This window comes from Scatophagus argus, chromosome 4, assembly GCF_020382885.2.
Source record: "Scatophagus argus isolate fScaArg1 chromosome 4, fScaArg1.pri, whole genome shotgun sequence".
NCBI lineage: Eukaryota > Metazoa > Chordata > Actinopteri > Scatophagidae > Scatophagus > Scatophagus argus.
Window position 1 is genome coordinate 12,472,598 of NC_058496.1, and position 15,537 is coordinate 12,488,134.

Here is a 15,537-nt window from a genome sequence, read left to right on the forward strand (position 1 = left end):
GTTTTTCTAAGGGAACCGTCAAGGGAAAGTTTTTATTAGGAAGATGGTTCCACTGAGACTATCATTTAGTTTAATAGAAAGCGAGCGCGTTGAAAGTCAGTCCATCCTCGTGACACAGAGTATCTAGTTGATCGCCATTCAGTGTAATTTTATGAGACTTTATTGGAGTAAGTAATAGTAATAATCCAAAAAATAGAGTAAGATTGAAATGTTGCACCGGTGTTCGATATGACAACTTAAAAACATTTAAACATTGTTGTACAGTGGAGAGATGACAACATGTTTGTGCTCTGCAAAAGATGTCTTCTTTAAATGCATTTTACACCACATACGGTGGTTAAACATGAAGGTAAAATGACCAAATCTTAAAAAAAAAACGGCGCTCAGAATATGCACTCAGGTTCTTTCATCTCTTTGTTTTCTTTTTTTTAAGATGATCACTGACTTTGGTATGTAGCCATATAAATCAGCTCAGCAATGCTTTCCAGAGGGTTTTACAGCCTTTGCTGCAGCAGCTTGTCTCTGTGCTCATGACAGATGATTCATGACAGATGAGGGAGTGGGGTCGGGGTTTTTATCATCAGGAGGACAAGACCAAACAAGATTTTAAGTTAATTTCACATGAATTTCTAGAACAATCTAGAGGCTCACTTTCCAGGTTCCACAGATACAAAAAGGTCCATCTGCAGTCTGTAACTACTCTGACTACTACTCTTTTGATATTTAAAAATCAGTTATGACCAAAACCAACACTCATTTGTAGAAAATACAAATTAAATTAAGCGTTAACACAATATGTCTGGGTGTCCTGTGATGACCGGCCAGATGGCCCAGATGTTTGATCAGGATAACTTTATTGACAGGTTGCTGTCTTCTGACTGTATTTCTCAGTAAAGCCAGAAAACAACCAACACTTTAGCAGGTTAATGTCTGCAATACTTTGACTTGAGTCTTTCTGAAATCACTGAATATTTTTTGCTAATAGCAGCATTGTATCTAAAACTTTTCTCTTGATAGTTTGACTATTGCTAAACAATTATCACCATTACTACATGTGGATGCTTACATAAAAATAAAAGAAAAACAACACAGAAATTACAGTTTTCACATTTTTTTTATGTATAATTTCTGCATGAATACAGTGGTGGAAGAAGTATTCACATCATCATTTACTTAAGTGAAAATATCAATTCCTCACTATAAAAATACACTTTTAGAAGTAAAACTCATGTATTCAGTATTGCAGAAGTACAGAAGTATGAAACTATTATAAAAAAATATACTGATACAGTTAATAGTAAAAGTACTCGTTCTACAGAATGGCCCTTGTCAGTATTGCGCTATTTTATTAGCAGATCATCATTTTTACTGCATTAGCATGTTAGCAGTAATCTATTACTGCAGACAGCCAAAGTGGACGTGATTTTTATTACTTCATGTACTGTTAGGTAGTGTAAATCAGAACAATGCATCAGACTAATCATAAGTTTTGTATCTTAAATCTTAACCCGAAAAGAGACGACAGCTGGAATAAATGCAGTCGGGTGTAGAATACAATGTTTCCCTCTGAAATGTTGTGGAGTGAAGATATAAAGTCATTTAAAATGGACATACTAAGGCACAAGTTAAACTACTCACAGATATTTTGCATGATCAATTACAAAAAAGAAACAATCACAAGGGCTTCTGTATGACACAAGCTCTGGAAACACCAAATACACAAAACACAAGATACACAGACAAAGTTAGTGAAAACTTTTTGCAGTCCACAGCTCAGTAAGCCACCTTCTGCCTGCTCTGCTTCATCCTCAACCGAAGCCTCTCCAGGACTTCTTTGATCTTGGGATGAGCACATACGGGCTTCACCTTGCCCCTCACGTGGAGTCTGTGGACCCAAAGGGAAAGGAGATCACGTTCCAGTTTTAAATAAATAAAAATAAGTTTACCCCATACACTTTGTATGAAACCACAAGTCACAGTTTAAGCACATGTGCTGCACTCATCCTTATGCCTAAGCGATTCATTTCGTTGTGGTTGCTAACTTTTTGCTCAGTTTAGACAGTATGCAGAGAAAATGAAGCATCTGACAGCTGCAGAATCACTGTGATCACCTTGTTGATCGTCATCACTTACACCAGTGCAGGGATGTCACAGGCGCCGATGCTTTGCTGCACATCCCAGCTCTGAACCTTTCGCAGCACTGCAATAGGGATGTCCCTCTTGGTTCTGATGCAGCATTTTGGGATGCCACCTGCAATGCGGGATGAAGAAAACAAATGTGTAATAACAGAATATGGTAACTGACAAAGAAATTGGACTGATGAACTGTTTCTCTGTGCTATCAGTTTTGTGCAATCAACTTAAATCTACAAAAGCAAAACTTTTTTTAGGGGACTGGGAAATTATTACATGTGGGACATTTGAGAACTGGGTTCGAGTTTTGGGTTTGGCTTTTTGTCTAAGATAATAACTGATAAAACTGGGGAGGGAAAGAGCTGATACCATAAAACTGAAGTGAAGACTGAAGGTATTTTACTTTGCCCACAGCACACGCACTGGCCCGTTTAAACTTTATAGGTTATTATGAACAGAATACGAATGCAACTCAAAACCTGGTCCATCCTGAAGAGAAAATGATTATCACACACCTGTACATTGCCACCAAAAAGAACCTTAACATTTCTGAACGTTTACTGAATGAAGAGCACACACACAAATCACCATGAAAAGTTGTCGTGATAGCTACCTTCAGTTGAGGGGATGGCAAAAGCGCACAGAGAGACAATCACAAACGCAACTTTCAGATCCATGATGGTAGAAGGACTGAGGGGAGGAAAGGTGTTGCTGTTTATATACTGGTACTGAACACACACACACACACGCACGCACGCACACACACACACACACACACGTGTATCCACCCATTCTCATATAGAGCCAAGTGTAGCAACATGTCCCTGAACTATTCTAGAAAAAGTAATTAAGCTGGTGAGTTAAAGTCTGTATGAAAATGAGCGTTACTTTCATTTTGATTCTCACTCTTGTCTTGTTCAGACTTCTGGGGCTGAATGAGTGTGTGAGACAAGTCTGCTCAGTGAGACTTGCTTTGACATGTTTAATAACGACTCTTTTTACAGGATTGATTGATGGATACAGAATGAAAGCTCAGCAAGTGCCGCACCCACAGTCACAAAAAACAGGATATTTAGGTTGCCGTTTAGCAGTTAAAATCAAATGGAAACGTATTGTCACCGCAGGTCAAAAGTCTCGAGACAAATTTGGATGTGTGACTAGTGGTTATTTAATTAAGTTTTGTTGTTGAGAAATGATTGATGATAACTGATGATCATGGGAGGAATCCTTAAACCAGAGGACCTGAATCTGTGCAAGAGCTCAAAAGTGATTTAATATTAATGAATCCACGTTGACAAAGATGCGGATCTGACGGCAAGATGTGCTGTTGTCCCGACTCTGGAGTGCAGAAGCTGCCGCTCAGCAGCAAGAACAACATGTCATTGTGTGCTCAGGTGTGTCTTGGAAAACTGTCATGTTGTGCAATTTAAGTGATCATGTGAACCATGAAAAGTAATTATTGGAGAGAAAAAAATCAAATTGTCCCTCAGGGGAATTTTTTTGGTAGCACAAATGATAGACTGACTTGTTGTATGTTTATTAGGATCTGGGAAAGTTGATAGCGTCATAACAGTCAAAGCCAACAAATGAAAACAGTGTCTGCAGGTTTTCATTTGTCCGTCTGTGGCAAAACGTAATACCAGTGATAGGATATAACTAAGTAAATATACAAGTGCAAGGAGCTCCTTATTACAAAAGGTTTGAAAACGGAAACTGAAAAGCTTAGCTCAAAATTAACTGATAATTAAAATAAGATAATTAATAATCTACCCCACCTCTGGACCAATGTCAGCTGGGACAGGCTCCGGACCCCCGCGACCCTGAGAGGGATGAGCTGTGTAGTAATGGATGGATGTAATGGATGGATGTAATGGATGGATGGATGGATGGATGGATGGATGTAAAGTCACTGCAGAAATGTCTGAATGAATGTCTGTGATTTAAACTATAAACAAAATGAAAGTCAAACAGAACTTTACTAAATGGTTTAAGTTAATTACACATTATCTGTTTGAATATCTTATGTGATCTTATGTATTTGTATTCACTCAGAATTTGGCCATGGTCAGACACTGATACGCCACACGGGCTCTGAACCAGTCGAAACAGTAAACTGTCAGATTCTGGGAGGTCCTGGATCCTGTTCCAGCTGGATCTGGAACACACTGAAGATCAACCGCCATCACATGCAAGACTAAGATGAAGTCACCATCTTTCCTCTGCGCTAATTAGACGTGTTGATGCACAAGATGAGTGAAAGGTATTGGACTGGTTCCACATCAGCGCTGTCAGTTTATATTGTTGATGCAGCAACTGATATGCATCAGTTATCTTTTAACCAATTACCTTGAAATGCTGGATCTTCTTTAAACAGTCCAGCCTTTGTTTTTTTCCCTTCTTGTCCCTCATATCAGCGTTAACATTAAGATGAGTTTGATGGCGGCACCCAAACAAATTGCGTCTTCTGGAAATAAGAGAGCAGGAATAAAAACGAAATCAATTAAACTACAACAATTATTATGGCTGGTTTCTCATGAGTAGTTATCTCTTGGATTGGCTAACAATACATTCCTTTCACTCTCAGTCAGTTTCCCTCTCACACGCATGCAGAAGCAGGCCAAAGATAAACACTTTGTTTTATTTTATCAATGAATCATCTGAGAAAGGTGTAATCATTTTAAGAGCGGGAATAATGAGAATAGACAACAACTGATTTTTGTCAGTGATGGATTCTGTATTTTTCTCCCATTTTCAATATACAACAACATTTCTACTGCACATGAAGTAACTGCTCTAGCGTTATCATTCAGTTGTTTCACATGGATGTCAACAGCAACCTTAGCTTTCAGTGTCTGACTTATTTACATTATTTTTCCTGCTATAACTCACTTATCTGAAGAGGAGCTTGAGGTGTTTTAGAATAAAATTTTGTTTACAGTATGTGCATTAGTATGTACATATATATGGGGGAACAAACGTAAAATACCCATGATTCCTCTCCACTGGGATCTGGATAGAAATGGCCAATTAGTAAAGTTGAAGACAGCTGTCATTCTGTCTGCACAGATACAAAAATATCACGACGGCAGAGGTTAAGAGAGAAGAAACTTTGACTTGGCATTTTATTGGTTCGAGGTTCAAATCTCAGTGATGATCTTCATTCTGCACCTCCAGGCCCTGAGGAGCAGAGAAAGTGCCATGAACAGCAGCATCAGTACTCGGGCTGTCCTCTGGTGGCCACATGTAGCAGGCGCAGCAGCAACTCTGCAGGTGAGCTCCCCATGGAGCCGTCGGCTGGATCTGCACCCTCGGCCTCCCCCAGGCAGTCAGAGTCCACCGCACAGCTCTCTGAGGGGGGGAGGAGGAGAGAGGAAAGGAGATTGACTTCTGTCAAACTGCGTCCATAGATCAAATTCCTACCACATTTACTTGTCTGGCAGGACAATATACAATCAAGGACCGTACCCGAGTTACAGCAGAGTCCTGAGACGGCACAGCGTCCTCCCTCAGATCCACACGGCCTCCCTCCGGCCTGGCAGGGGGTGAGCAGGTAGTTCTCCTCCACACAGTGAGCCGTTTCTGGGGAGCCCAGCAGGCAGCCGAGGCCCTCCCCACAGCAGATACTGGGGCCGAAGCAGCGGCCCCTGTCTCTGGGGCCACAGGACATGCACTGGAGAATTGGGTGGAATTACGCATTAATCAGATGCTATAAATTAGGTCACTTATTTCTGAAACATTTCAGCTTTTATTTTGGCTTAATTCTAACCTTTATTGCACCAATATTCATTTACATATATATATATATTTCTTTTTAGGTTGAGGTGATACTTTCACTCTCCCCTCTCATATTCATACAACATTAATGGAGCAGAGAATTTAGTATACTGCAGATGGCTGCATTATTGCTTGCATATTTGCCTCAGTATATGTTATATGTTCATGTATATTTCTAATGTGTTCATATATATATATATATATATATATATATATATATATATATATATATGAAATGCATCATACCATGCAGTTTTTGTTGCCCCTGTAAGTTTCAAAGCACATGTTTATCACACATCTATTTGTGGCTATCATCTCTCTGTTGCTATCGATTATGGTACTTACACCATCTTTTATCAGTTAGTAAGAAGTTAAATGCTTGGGTTTTTTTTCCGTTGCCCTCATTTTACACACTGCATCACACTGAATTTAAGGCAGCTTGGGAAATTTCCAAAAGAAGACTCCCAGACGGGAAAAACAAATACAAAATCTAAAAGAAGGCAGAAAGTATAGTGACCCTCACCTGTCTGATTCCGGTCTCCGGCAGCGCCCGTTTCCCTCCACGGGGACAGTTCTGAATGTAACAGGCAGAGGAGAGAGCGAGGAGTCCCAGGACGCACAGGAGGAACAAGGAGTGAGGCATCGCTGCTGGTTTCGGATGAGCGCCGCGCACCTGTTGTCCTCCGCCCGGGTGGATGTCTGACTGATGCTCCGGTCGACTCCTCACTTATAGGGCAGGTGGACGTGCCTCGACAAAAGCGATCGACACTCGTGTCTGACGTCAGTGTCGTGCCGTTCCGCTCTCCACACGCACGCGCGCGCGAAGGCCACCGGTGTGCGTGCGGCATTTGCGCGAGGGGTCGCATCAGATGTGGCTCTGCATCAGATGTGTGCCATCTAACAAATCTATGCGAGAAAACGGAGCTGACAACACAAGATGCGTTTTCTGTATTCCGGACTGCGCCACACTTATTTGGAATAACTTTTCTGAATAATTTCAGCCTGCCGCACCAAAAAAAAAATGACATAACGTGAACAAGTGAGGAGATTTGTGGACAGCTAATTATATTTACTGCAATAAAGCGCCCTGATGAAGTACATTTGATGATAATCATGCACGACTCAGCTGTCAGGCTAATGACCGCTCATCACTGCAGGACAGACATTTTTGACTTGACACTCACCTGAACGCAACTGTGCCAGCATCATGACAACCTCAAGGCCACACAGATTATCCTCCTGATGTGATTTAAAACTATTAATGAGCGCAACAACATTAGCATTTCAAACAAACATAAACATCTGAAGTTCATTATTCCGTTCAGTGTCCTGTTGCATGCTCGGGGTTGTATCTCGCCAATTAGCTGCTGTGATTCTGATTAACAAGTAAACGATACGTTGCAAAACTGAGCATCAGAGGCAGTCGGTTCAGGTGTGAAGGACTGTTGTAATTAGCATCACAGCATTCAAGCTCGATCCCTCAATAAATACAAAATGTGGTCTTATTGCGCAGTATTGCAGTCCTGACCAATATGAAATAAAGCGTAACAACTATTATTTAACATAGCTATTATATAACATTTCTTCCAAAAAAAAAAAAAAAAGAAAGTAAATCCTGGAATAAACATATTTTTCACAAGTAGTAAAATCAAAAATAAAGTCTGGGTGCAGATTTACATTTCTAACAAATACTTAAAAAAAAAGAAGATTCTGACAAATGCATAATGTCAATCAAGTAGTTTATACAAGTCAAGGCAATTATTACAATTTAAGTGCTTTAACAACCACTTTTCAAAGCAGTGAAGGCCAAGTCTCAATTTCACACGCAGAACAACTGATTCCAGTCTTGGCTCAGTGAGCGGATATAGGATCATGACCTTGGTTATGCTTAATGTTGTCAGGGAAACCGACACAGAAACGATGCTGTTTGTGACTGCTTACTAAATACTGTTTTTCTTAAATTCGGTCTGTTTAACCCTTTTGTGCACACATCGGAGGTAGTCGGTTAAGGTGAAGTGTAGCCTGTGCTGGGAAACCGAACTCTCATTCATTTCCTCACACAAGACAAGATAACAGTCAAATCTAACAAGAAACAAGAACTACTACTACTAGAACTAGTGGACATAGATGCAGAAAGTGCAACACCAGAAATGTAACTTTGACAAAGAAATCGCCTGATAAATATTTGCTACTGCAGAAAGGGGTATTGAAAAAGTAGTACATAACGACTTTTGCGTAGTCCTTAGCCTTACAATTTCTTCCAGCATTTACCCCCTTAACGCAATCTATATAAGAGTGTAGGGAATGTAAAGTGGTGAATGGAATGAAAAAGGAAAGAGACTGTGCATGACCCCGTCTGTTTCTTTATAATGACCAAGCAGCCTTGGGTTGACTCAATTTCCACTTTAATACTTGTGGACTCTTGCTCTCAGTACTCCTGTCCCCCAACCTTTTCTTTGTGCATTCTCAGCACACACATCTGTACAAAGGATGCAGAACCAAGGCTGCACCTACACTTCAGTTCTCAATGAAAAGGCTAAGAAGACAGAGAGAGGGGGGTGGAAGAGAAGAAAACCAAACTGCTTTTTGTTTTGTTAAAGTCTTTGCTGTCCATGATGTCCTTTCCACGACAGCAAAAACAGAGGACTCTGCTATCTAATTTTGTGGCATCACATCACAAAGAAAGTCCTAAATAAAAATTCAGCACAAAAATATTACAATACAAAATAAGAAATTAAGCATGAATGCTATAAACCATCATGCACACAGTATGACGCATCTGTGAAGACATTCTGTAAACCAAGAAGAGTCCATCAATAAAAACCACATAGTGCTTTATTTTCCACTTAGAGTTCAACGTGTTCACAATGCTATAACGTCACAGCCATAGCATGACCCCGCGTCACCTTGAGAACAGCTCTCATTTTTTTTTTCCACAAGCTTTGAGCCTTTCACAGCATCTGTCAGTGATGGACTCGTACAATGTCACTGCGTGGGGTAGGGCTTCGGCAGGAGGGACACAAGACGTGACTGGCTGTTGAGGTAGTGACAGAGTTTAGAAGTTGCGATTCACTCCGCAGGCAGGAACGGCACAGCAAGTGACCGCAGGTGAGACGGTAGATGGGTGATGCAGATTTGGAGTAAATGGAGACTGAACAGGAACATGCAGAGCATGTCTTCTCACCTGGCAAACAAACATAGGGGGAAATTCATCAAGTCATTGCTGGATTTATGTTGAGTGAACCTCAGAAACACTGAACACACATAAAACACTCCTAAATAGTGATGATGTTTCAAAAAATAGTTAAAAATGGGGTTTAGCTCCTTTCGCCTAACCGGGTTTGTCACTAACTTAGCTATGAAAGAGCAGGAAGAACGCAAGCAATGTTATGCTGCTTGAGATGCCAGTGAGTCAAGAAATTTGAGGAAGTCTAATTTGAGTAAAAAGTTAGGGCTTGTGCAACGTTTTTGCTCACCTGCGTTCGTTGGCAGCTCCACCGCGTGGTCTGCAGACAATTCTTCACATGAATGAAAGAGCTGTGCTTTTTTTTTTAATACATAGGACCAAAGTCTAAATGCGACTTTAGAGAGGGAGGTGCTTGCTCCGATGTGCACAAAGCAACGTACATGCTTGGACTCGAACTCAAAGTGGTTAGGACACCCACTGATCCATTGATGTCACCACCACCTTTTACAATGGCACAAGATTTTGGACTATTGTGGACTATTTCTTCAAGTGTTTCAAAGTGGACTTTTCTAAATCCTACCTGTTGGTACGCATGGAGTGCCTGCTGTCTGAACGTGTTGTGAGGTGCTCGGTAGTTCAGTGACCCGTCCTTGCTGGGACAAGTTTGAGGTGAAGGAGGGTCGACCCTGCAGGGCGGAGAAGAGGGCCTCATCCAGGCTGGCGGACAAGCGCTGCTCATGAGAGCTGCAGCTGTGGACTGAAGAAGTGTGGTGAACAGACACAACAGACAAGTCAGCAGGACATGCAGAAATGTTTTAGTGTCTTAGTCTTACAGAACATATTACTCACGTGAAACTGCATCATCTCTTGGTCTTTTTGTTTGACGTGGTAGTTGCTTCTCAGCTGTGAACCCTTCTGTCGATTCTTCATTTAGGCCTCGTTTGTTTCTTCTCTCTAACTCTGATTTACTATTTGTATTGAGAGGCTGGGTGTCAGATGTGTGATTCGCTGATGAATGTGCCGATCCAGAGTCTTCCATTTGTATGGTCCTCTTTGCGTTTTTGGAGTCAGCATTATGCTGAAAAACAGCCTTGTTAATTGAACTTTTACTGACACACAGAGAGCTCTGGCTCTCTTCATCTACCTTAGAGGACACAAGTCTTGAGGCCTGTGGATTTTCTCCCTCCCCTCGTCTTCCCAACATGCCCTCCCTGCTAATCATCCCTTTCTGCAGGAGGAAGTGGTCAATGCGGCTTTTCAGTTGGGGGTTAGGAAGGGGCTGAGAGGCTGCAGTAAACGGGACGCCAGTGAAGGGGTCATTGGGCGGTCGACCCCAAGTAGCTTCCCTCTTCTGGTGCTCCTCCAGAGTGGTACTGTCCACTGATACACCGCTGGGCAGCAGCATGGGCATCATCATTACCTCCTGTGTTATCGGATCAAGGAACTCTTCTGGGACGGAAAGATTGCTGCAGTCAGATAAAAACCCAACAGATATTTATTTACACTGTAAGCTAAAATGAATAGCTTTTATAGTTATAAGCTCAATTTCATCAACAACAAGAACAAAATTAAACAGATATGTATATTTTTAAAGACTGCTTCATAAACACATACCTTGAAGGTGTGGCTGCTTGCAGTGGTGGTTTTGCCTGGCTGACAGAAGAGGTACGACCTCCAGGTCTTGGCAGCTGTCTTTCACTAGCCTCGTGGACTTTCTTAACCCTCTCCACTTCTTCTGCGGTGCAGCAGCGAGCAGGTTGTCCCCACACAACCAAAGACTTGAGCCCCATAGCAGACGCTGCACCACCAAATGGAATAGTTACACGAAGTTGTGTCACAGCGCCTAATGAGAGCAGGCCCCGGTTCCATAGGTCCTCTTGGCGACAGTTTGCAGGTTGTGGAGAAGGTGGCGAGGAGAAAGGTGGCCGGGGGCTAAAATTTGAGCGTGTGAAACAGACTCGAGTCTCCTCTCTGAGTTCACAACGACCTACTAGTTTAAACTCTGGTTCAGGGTTACTTGTTTCAGTGCTTGACGGACAACTGAACTTGTGGCCCCTTCTCTGAGGTTCGGTTTGAGCTTCTTTTCCCCACTGCTGGGCCTGAAGACTCCACTGGTGGCCATTAGACTGGTGAGATTCAACACCATGTTCCTGTTGCTTTTCTCTCTTCAGTCTATCCTGGTCCTTTACTTGCACTGACATTTGTTCCTTTTGCTGAACCTGTTTGAGGTCTTGACCAAAATTCTGGGAGGGTAGCCAAGCAGAACAAGTGCTGATCTCTAGTTTCTTGCAGGTTTGTCCTCGGTCCATACCCCAGGGCCACAGCTCCACATCCACTCTGCACAGATCCACCTGGAAGCCAAACTTCAATGTCACCTGAGAGAAATGTAGACAATGAAATGGAGAAATGTGACAAATGTGTAACAAGTGCAGCAACACATTGTACCCTGACGAGTTTTGCAAATTTTTAAGGTGCTGAAAAAATATATAGTATGGATGTTGTCAATATTAAAAGATGTACTGCTTTCTGCCTTAAGAGAGCACATGCCTTTGACTTGTAACTTGAAAATAAGGTGATATTCTCAAGACCGCAATGCCATTCATTTTACAGCAATTTTTCTGACCCAATGGGACTGAGTGTACCCGCCTTTGTGGAGAATGGCTAATTGGGAACTGTCCTTGCCATCGGTCACAAAAAACATTTCTTTTACTTGGTGTGAAAGAGAGTTTTGCTTTAGATATACAGCAGCTACACAGTAGTAAAGATATAGATGATGAAAAAAGCAGGATTATGGATATCAAAAACAGACAGCATAAAAACAGGACGAAATGAGCAACTCTTCTTTCATATATAATCGCTCATCATCAACTGAGTAAATAACACGCATTTTTCCTCACAAATATAAACTTATTTAAATCAAAAGAGGATGGGACACCATGGCACTGTCCATACTAGTGTTGAACAGGTCAGACTTTGACCTTTTCATATGAGAGGCCAAAGACTGGTAGCGAAAGGAGCAGTTACGCAAGACAAGAATACGAAAGCACAATCTTACCTGTACAGGTGGACGTAGGAAGTATTCCAGCTTGAATCCTCGCCTTCGGAGAGCGGGGTCAGCTGACACAAGATTTGTGACATCATAGCCATCTGCGCAAAGCTGCAGTTTAAAGTTTAAATAAATCAAACACAGAAGATACTCACACACATTGTTTGGTGAAAGATTGAAAGAGAGAAGCTACAGTTTATAAAAAGATTTTTTTTCCTTTCATAGACAGTAAACAGTTCAGAGATAGGCCCTCAAATGTCAGAAAAAGAGCCACCAGAATGGTTAACAGCATATTAAGAAGTTATGAGATTTTTCTGGTGTAATACACACCAGAACTCATGTGTTTGTTTGGTTAAACTGGTTTACTACAAAGATGTTATTTTGTATTTGAGTTAAATTAAGGCATGTGTCAACACAAAGGCAAAAATGACGTGATAAAAGGGTTAAACGGGTTAAAAATATAATTTAAAAAGTGAAAGAACATCTTTCATTCCAAGTATGGAGAAAATACAGCCGTGATCAATGATAAAATACCAATAAAAAGAACACAACAAGGTCATTTGTGATTCAGTCTCCCACACACCACTTTGACCCTCTGCTTCTTTATTACAACATCTTGTCCTCCACGGATATCTTTTGCTAGTTCGTGTCTATGCTGGTTCTTCATGTTCCTCTCAGCACAAACTGGGCCTATTCTTAAACTCTCAAATGGAAAATAAGGTAAACTGTGCTCTCATAAGGCACTACTTGAGTGTAAACATCAGGATTTTAACTTGCTTTATGTCAAAAGTAACTGCTTTTCAGTCACTGGGTGCACTCTTAGAACTGACACTGTACATGTTAAATAAAATTTGCTTGAAGAAGGTACAGTTAGGTGATAGGTTCATGAAATATGTAGTACCTTGTTGCAGTGAACTGTCGTATGAAAGTGTGGCTGACAGAGATCCACAACCATATTCTTCAACCTGCGGAGAAAGAAACGGATTTCAGAGCTACACGTTTCGTTACGTCAACTGATAGGTCAAGGCTAAACGACACATTAGGTGAATCCAACTGTTCAGCACTGACTGCCATTGGTACATGGCACAGTTACATCGTTAAAAAATAATCGCATTTTTGTTGTGTTTCTGCTTATTATTTTGAAAAACCTTTGACCTCACAACAAGATGACCTTTGCTCAAAAGTGAGATCAAGGAAGCAAGGTCTTACAGTGTTATCATGTTAAGAAATGCAATGGTTAAAAAAACAGTAATAAAATGAAGATGAGTTCCACTTGTGTTTGACATCTGGCCAGTAAGTTATTTCAACAGATAAAATGAACTATACATAAAGCACACAGTTTAGTACTGTGACTGCTGAGCTGTAAGAATCAGTAGAATGATCAATCAACATAAAATTAAGAATAATTCGGATTATTCATTGACAAATTGAGTAATTTCTTTAGGCAGGTTGAAAATGTAAAATTCTCACTGTTTGCAAGGTCTCCAATGTGAGCATTTGCTGTCTCTTTGTTTTATTTATTCACTATAAACTGTACATCTTTGGGGTTTCTTCCTGTTCATTGGATGCTAAATGCTATGTGAACTGTGAGTGCCAATTGTTTCTAGATAACTGATATTTAATGGACTATACGACTAATAAGATAATAATAAAAATAAAATGATCTGTTAATTAATAGCTTGACGGATTGAAGAATACATATAGATACACACTTAAAATAACAACTGAAAATGAACGGATTCTTAGCTGAGGTTCAGACACAACACTTGTGAATACACCATCTTATGCTCTGGGAACCTGTGATGGAAAATGTTCACATCATTAGATCAAACGCTCAAACTAACCCTAAATTGATTTTAACTGACTGGCTATTTTATTTTCATCCAGCTACTGGAAGTCACAGTTCACCACAGAAACTGACTGATGTAGGATGTTATTAATTCTACAAAAACAATGTTGTTTAGCCCTAACTTTTATGTTCACTCCGAGCCTCACGCATGTAGATAAGTTAGCGTTTAAACATTACACTGTGAATAATATTCCACAGCTGATGTGTGTTGTTCGCTAGCTGTTTCGGTATGTTTAAGAAGACAGATGCGTTCATATATAAACGATAACATTTGCTAACAACATGATCTTGCTAACATCGCCAATGCTGGGCGAATTTGACAACGTTCGCGAACATTAGCTTAGTAAAGAAAAGCAGAAGCAGACAAACCCGTACTTTGTTTGGTTGATGACAAACCTGACTATTTTGACTCTTTAACTGACTCCTCTAACATTAGAAGGTAGCTAATGGATATACTTGCTAGCAATCAACTACCTTAGCCGGCACAACTACGGTAGCCGATAAGGGACTTGTTTCACATTTATAATTGCGAAATACGTCAGTGCCCGAGGGAGGCAACAGGTGTTGAGTTGCCTGGGTCCAGGTCTTTGAGTACGTCCACTCCATCGAGCTGACTGGAGATTGAAACGGAGTGTAACGAGTTGACAGTTCAATCGGATGTCAGAATAGTAAATTCAGTCAGAATAGTGTGAATTTAATTGCTTGTCCGCTTGACTTTATATGTTCTTGACCTCAGCAGCACAGCTTAAATGTCTATGACACGCCCTTTTAACCACTCCTAATTACATTTTAGACGTCTACAGATACATTTTGTTTGTCTTGTCCTTTTCAGAGATATATCTCCTCCTCCACATGAAAGTCACTGTGTCACTCGTGTTTGTTGATTCCTGCATTTCAAGGACGCTTCACAGTGTGATGTAAGATACTGAGGTCAGGCCCGGGACAGAACCCAGAACCCTGTTATATCGGTCCTGAAACAATGTCAGTGTCCTCTGATTTCTAATAAGATTGTTATTCAACATGGTAAAGACTAAAAGCAGACCCATAATGCTGTATGATAGAACCAACTACCACTGGTGAAAAACTGAGCAAGCAAAAGTACATTTACTCAAATACTGTACTCGCAAGTAACTACAGTTCTGAGGTACTTTGATTTGTGCTATTCTGTACGTCTATTCACAATCCACGATCGAAACGCCACTGGTCAAACGCGGGTAAAAATCTGCGTTGGTAAATAAAATAAAAGACGGTCTACTCCTCTAGAAACTCTCATCACTACAACAAATTAATTGACTGATCACTCGACTCTGAGGCGGAGGAAAGATGCAGAGGAATAACAACTTCTAACCGACAGTGAACGTATCACAGTTTGTTTTTTTTATTTTGTGGATACTCTCTGTCCGCCGTCGCTATGGTTACCTAGGCGACTCAGTGTGTGTGTTGGCAGTATTACATATAAGGTTATCTGTCATGCTACTTCACCATATTTCAGAGGAAACAGCTATGGATTAAACCCAACAGCACATATTACTTATTACTCATTACCAC

The 15,537-nt window shown here is 40.8% G+C and overlaps 3 protein-coding genes across 4 annotated transcripts; all 3 read right to left on the bottom strand.

The window, feature by feature from the left end:
- Positions 1-1,095: 1,095 nt before the first annotated feature.
- ccl27a (chemokine (C-C motif) ligand 27a) lies at positions 1,096-2,892 on the bottom strand. Its single transcript, XM_046387765.1, has 3 exons — positions 2,747-2,892; positions 2,134-2,251; positions 1,096-1,885 (listed from the first exon to the last, which is right to left on the bottom strand). Exons 1-3 carry the CDS (start codon positions 2,808-2,810, stop codon positions 1,774-1,776), a joined length of 294 nt encoding a protein of 97 aa, XP_046243721.1. The 5' UTR covers positions 2,811-2,892; the 3' UTR covers positions 1,096-1,773.
- Positions 2,893-4,826: 1,934 nt separating this feature from the next.
- LOC124058472 (arginine vasopressin) lies at positions 4,827-6,732 on the bottom strand. Its single transcript, XM_046387766.1, has 3 exons — positions 6,431-6,732; positions 5,599-5,803; positions 4,827-5,481 (listed from the first exon to the last, which is right to left on the bottom strand). The coding sequence occupies exons 1-3, from the start codon at positions 6,548-6,550 to the stop codon at positions 5,345-5,347; spliced, it is 462 nt and encodes a 153-aa protein (XP_046243722.1). The 5' UTR covers positions 6,551-6,732; the 3' UTR covers positions 4,827-5,344.
- An 897-nt stretch (positions 6,733-7,629) lies between these two features.
- Positions 7,630-14,516, bottom strand: ubox5 (U-box domain containing 5). Of its 2 annotated transcripts, none has more exons than XM_046387768.1 (7): positions 14,386-14,516; positions 13,042-13,105; positions 12,150-12,251; positions 10,709-11,469; positions 9,944-10,560; positions 9,675-9,851; positions 7,630-9,091 (listed from the first exon to the last, which is right to left on the bottom strand). In XM_046387768.1, the coding sequence occupies exons 2-7, from the start codon at positions 13,093-13,095 to the stop codon at positions 8,871-8,873; spliced, it is 1,932 nt and encodes a 643-aa protein (XP_046243724.1). In that variant the 5' UTR covers positions 13,096-13,105; positions 14,386-14,516; the 3' UTR covers positions 7,630-8,870. The 2 variants fall into 2 exon arrangements, with proteins under 2 accessions (XP_046243724.1, XP_046243723.1); XM_046387767.1 differs by having other exon boundaries at positions 14,365-14,513.
- Between the last annotated feature and the right edge of the window lie 1,021 nt (positions 14,517-15,537).

Coding starts and splice junctions, on each gene's coding strand:
- ubox5 (XM_046387768.1), bottom strand. CDS start 13,095: ATGGTTGTGGATCTCTGTCAGCCACACTTTCATACGACAGTTCACTGC. Junction 12,252..13,041: donor CGACAGTTCACTGCAACAAG/GTACTACATATT, acceptor TTTAAACTGCAG/CTTTGCGCAGATGGCTATGA. Junction 10,561..10,708: donor CAAGCAGCCACACCTTCAAG/GTATGTGTTTAT, acceptor ATCTGACTGCAG/CAATCTTTCCGTCCCAGAAG.
- ccl27a (XM_046387765.1), bottom strand. CDS start 2,810: ATGGATCTGAAAGTTGCGTTTGTGATTGTCTCTCTGTGCGCTTTTGCC. Junction 2,252..2,746: donor TGCCATCCCCTCAACTGAAG/GTAGCTATCACG, acceptor CCCGCATTGCAG/GTGGCATCCCAAAATGCTGC. Junction 1,886..2,133: donor TGTGACATCCCTGCACTGGT/GTAAGTGATGAC, acceptor TTGGGTCCACAG/ACTCCACGTGAGGGGCAAGG.
- LOC124058472 (XM_046387766.1), bottom strand. CDS start 6,550: ATGCCTCACTCCTTGTTCCTCCTGTGCGTCCTGGGACTCCTCGCTCTC. Junction 5,804..6,430: donor CGGAGACCGGAATCAGACAG/GTGAGGGTCACT, acceptor CCAATTCTCCAG/TGCATGTCCTGTGGCCCCAG. Junction 5,482..5,598: donor AGGACTCTGCTGTAACTCGG/GTACGGTCCTTG, acceptor TCCCCCCCTCAG/AGAGCTGTGCGGTGGACTCT.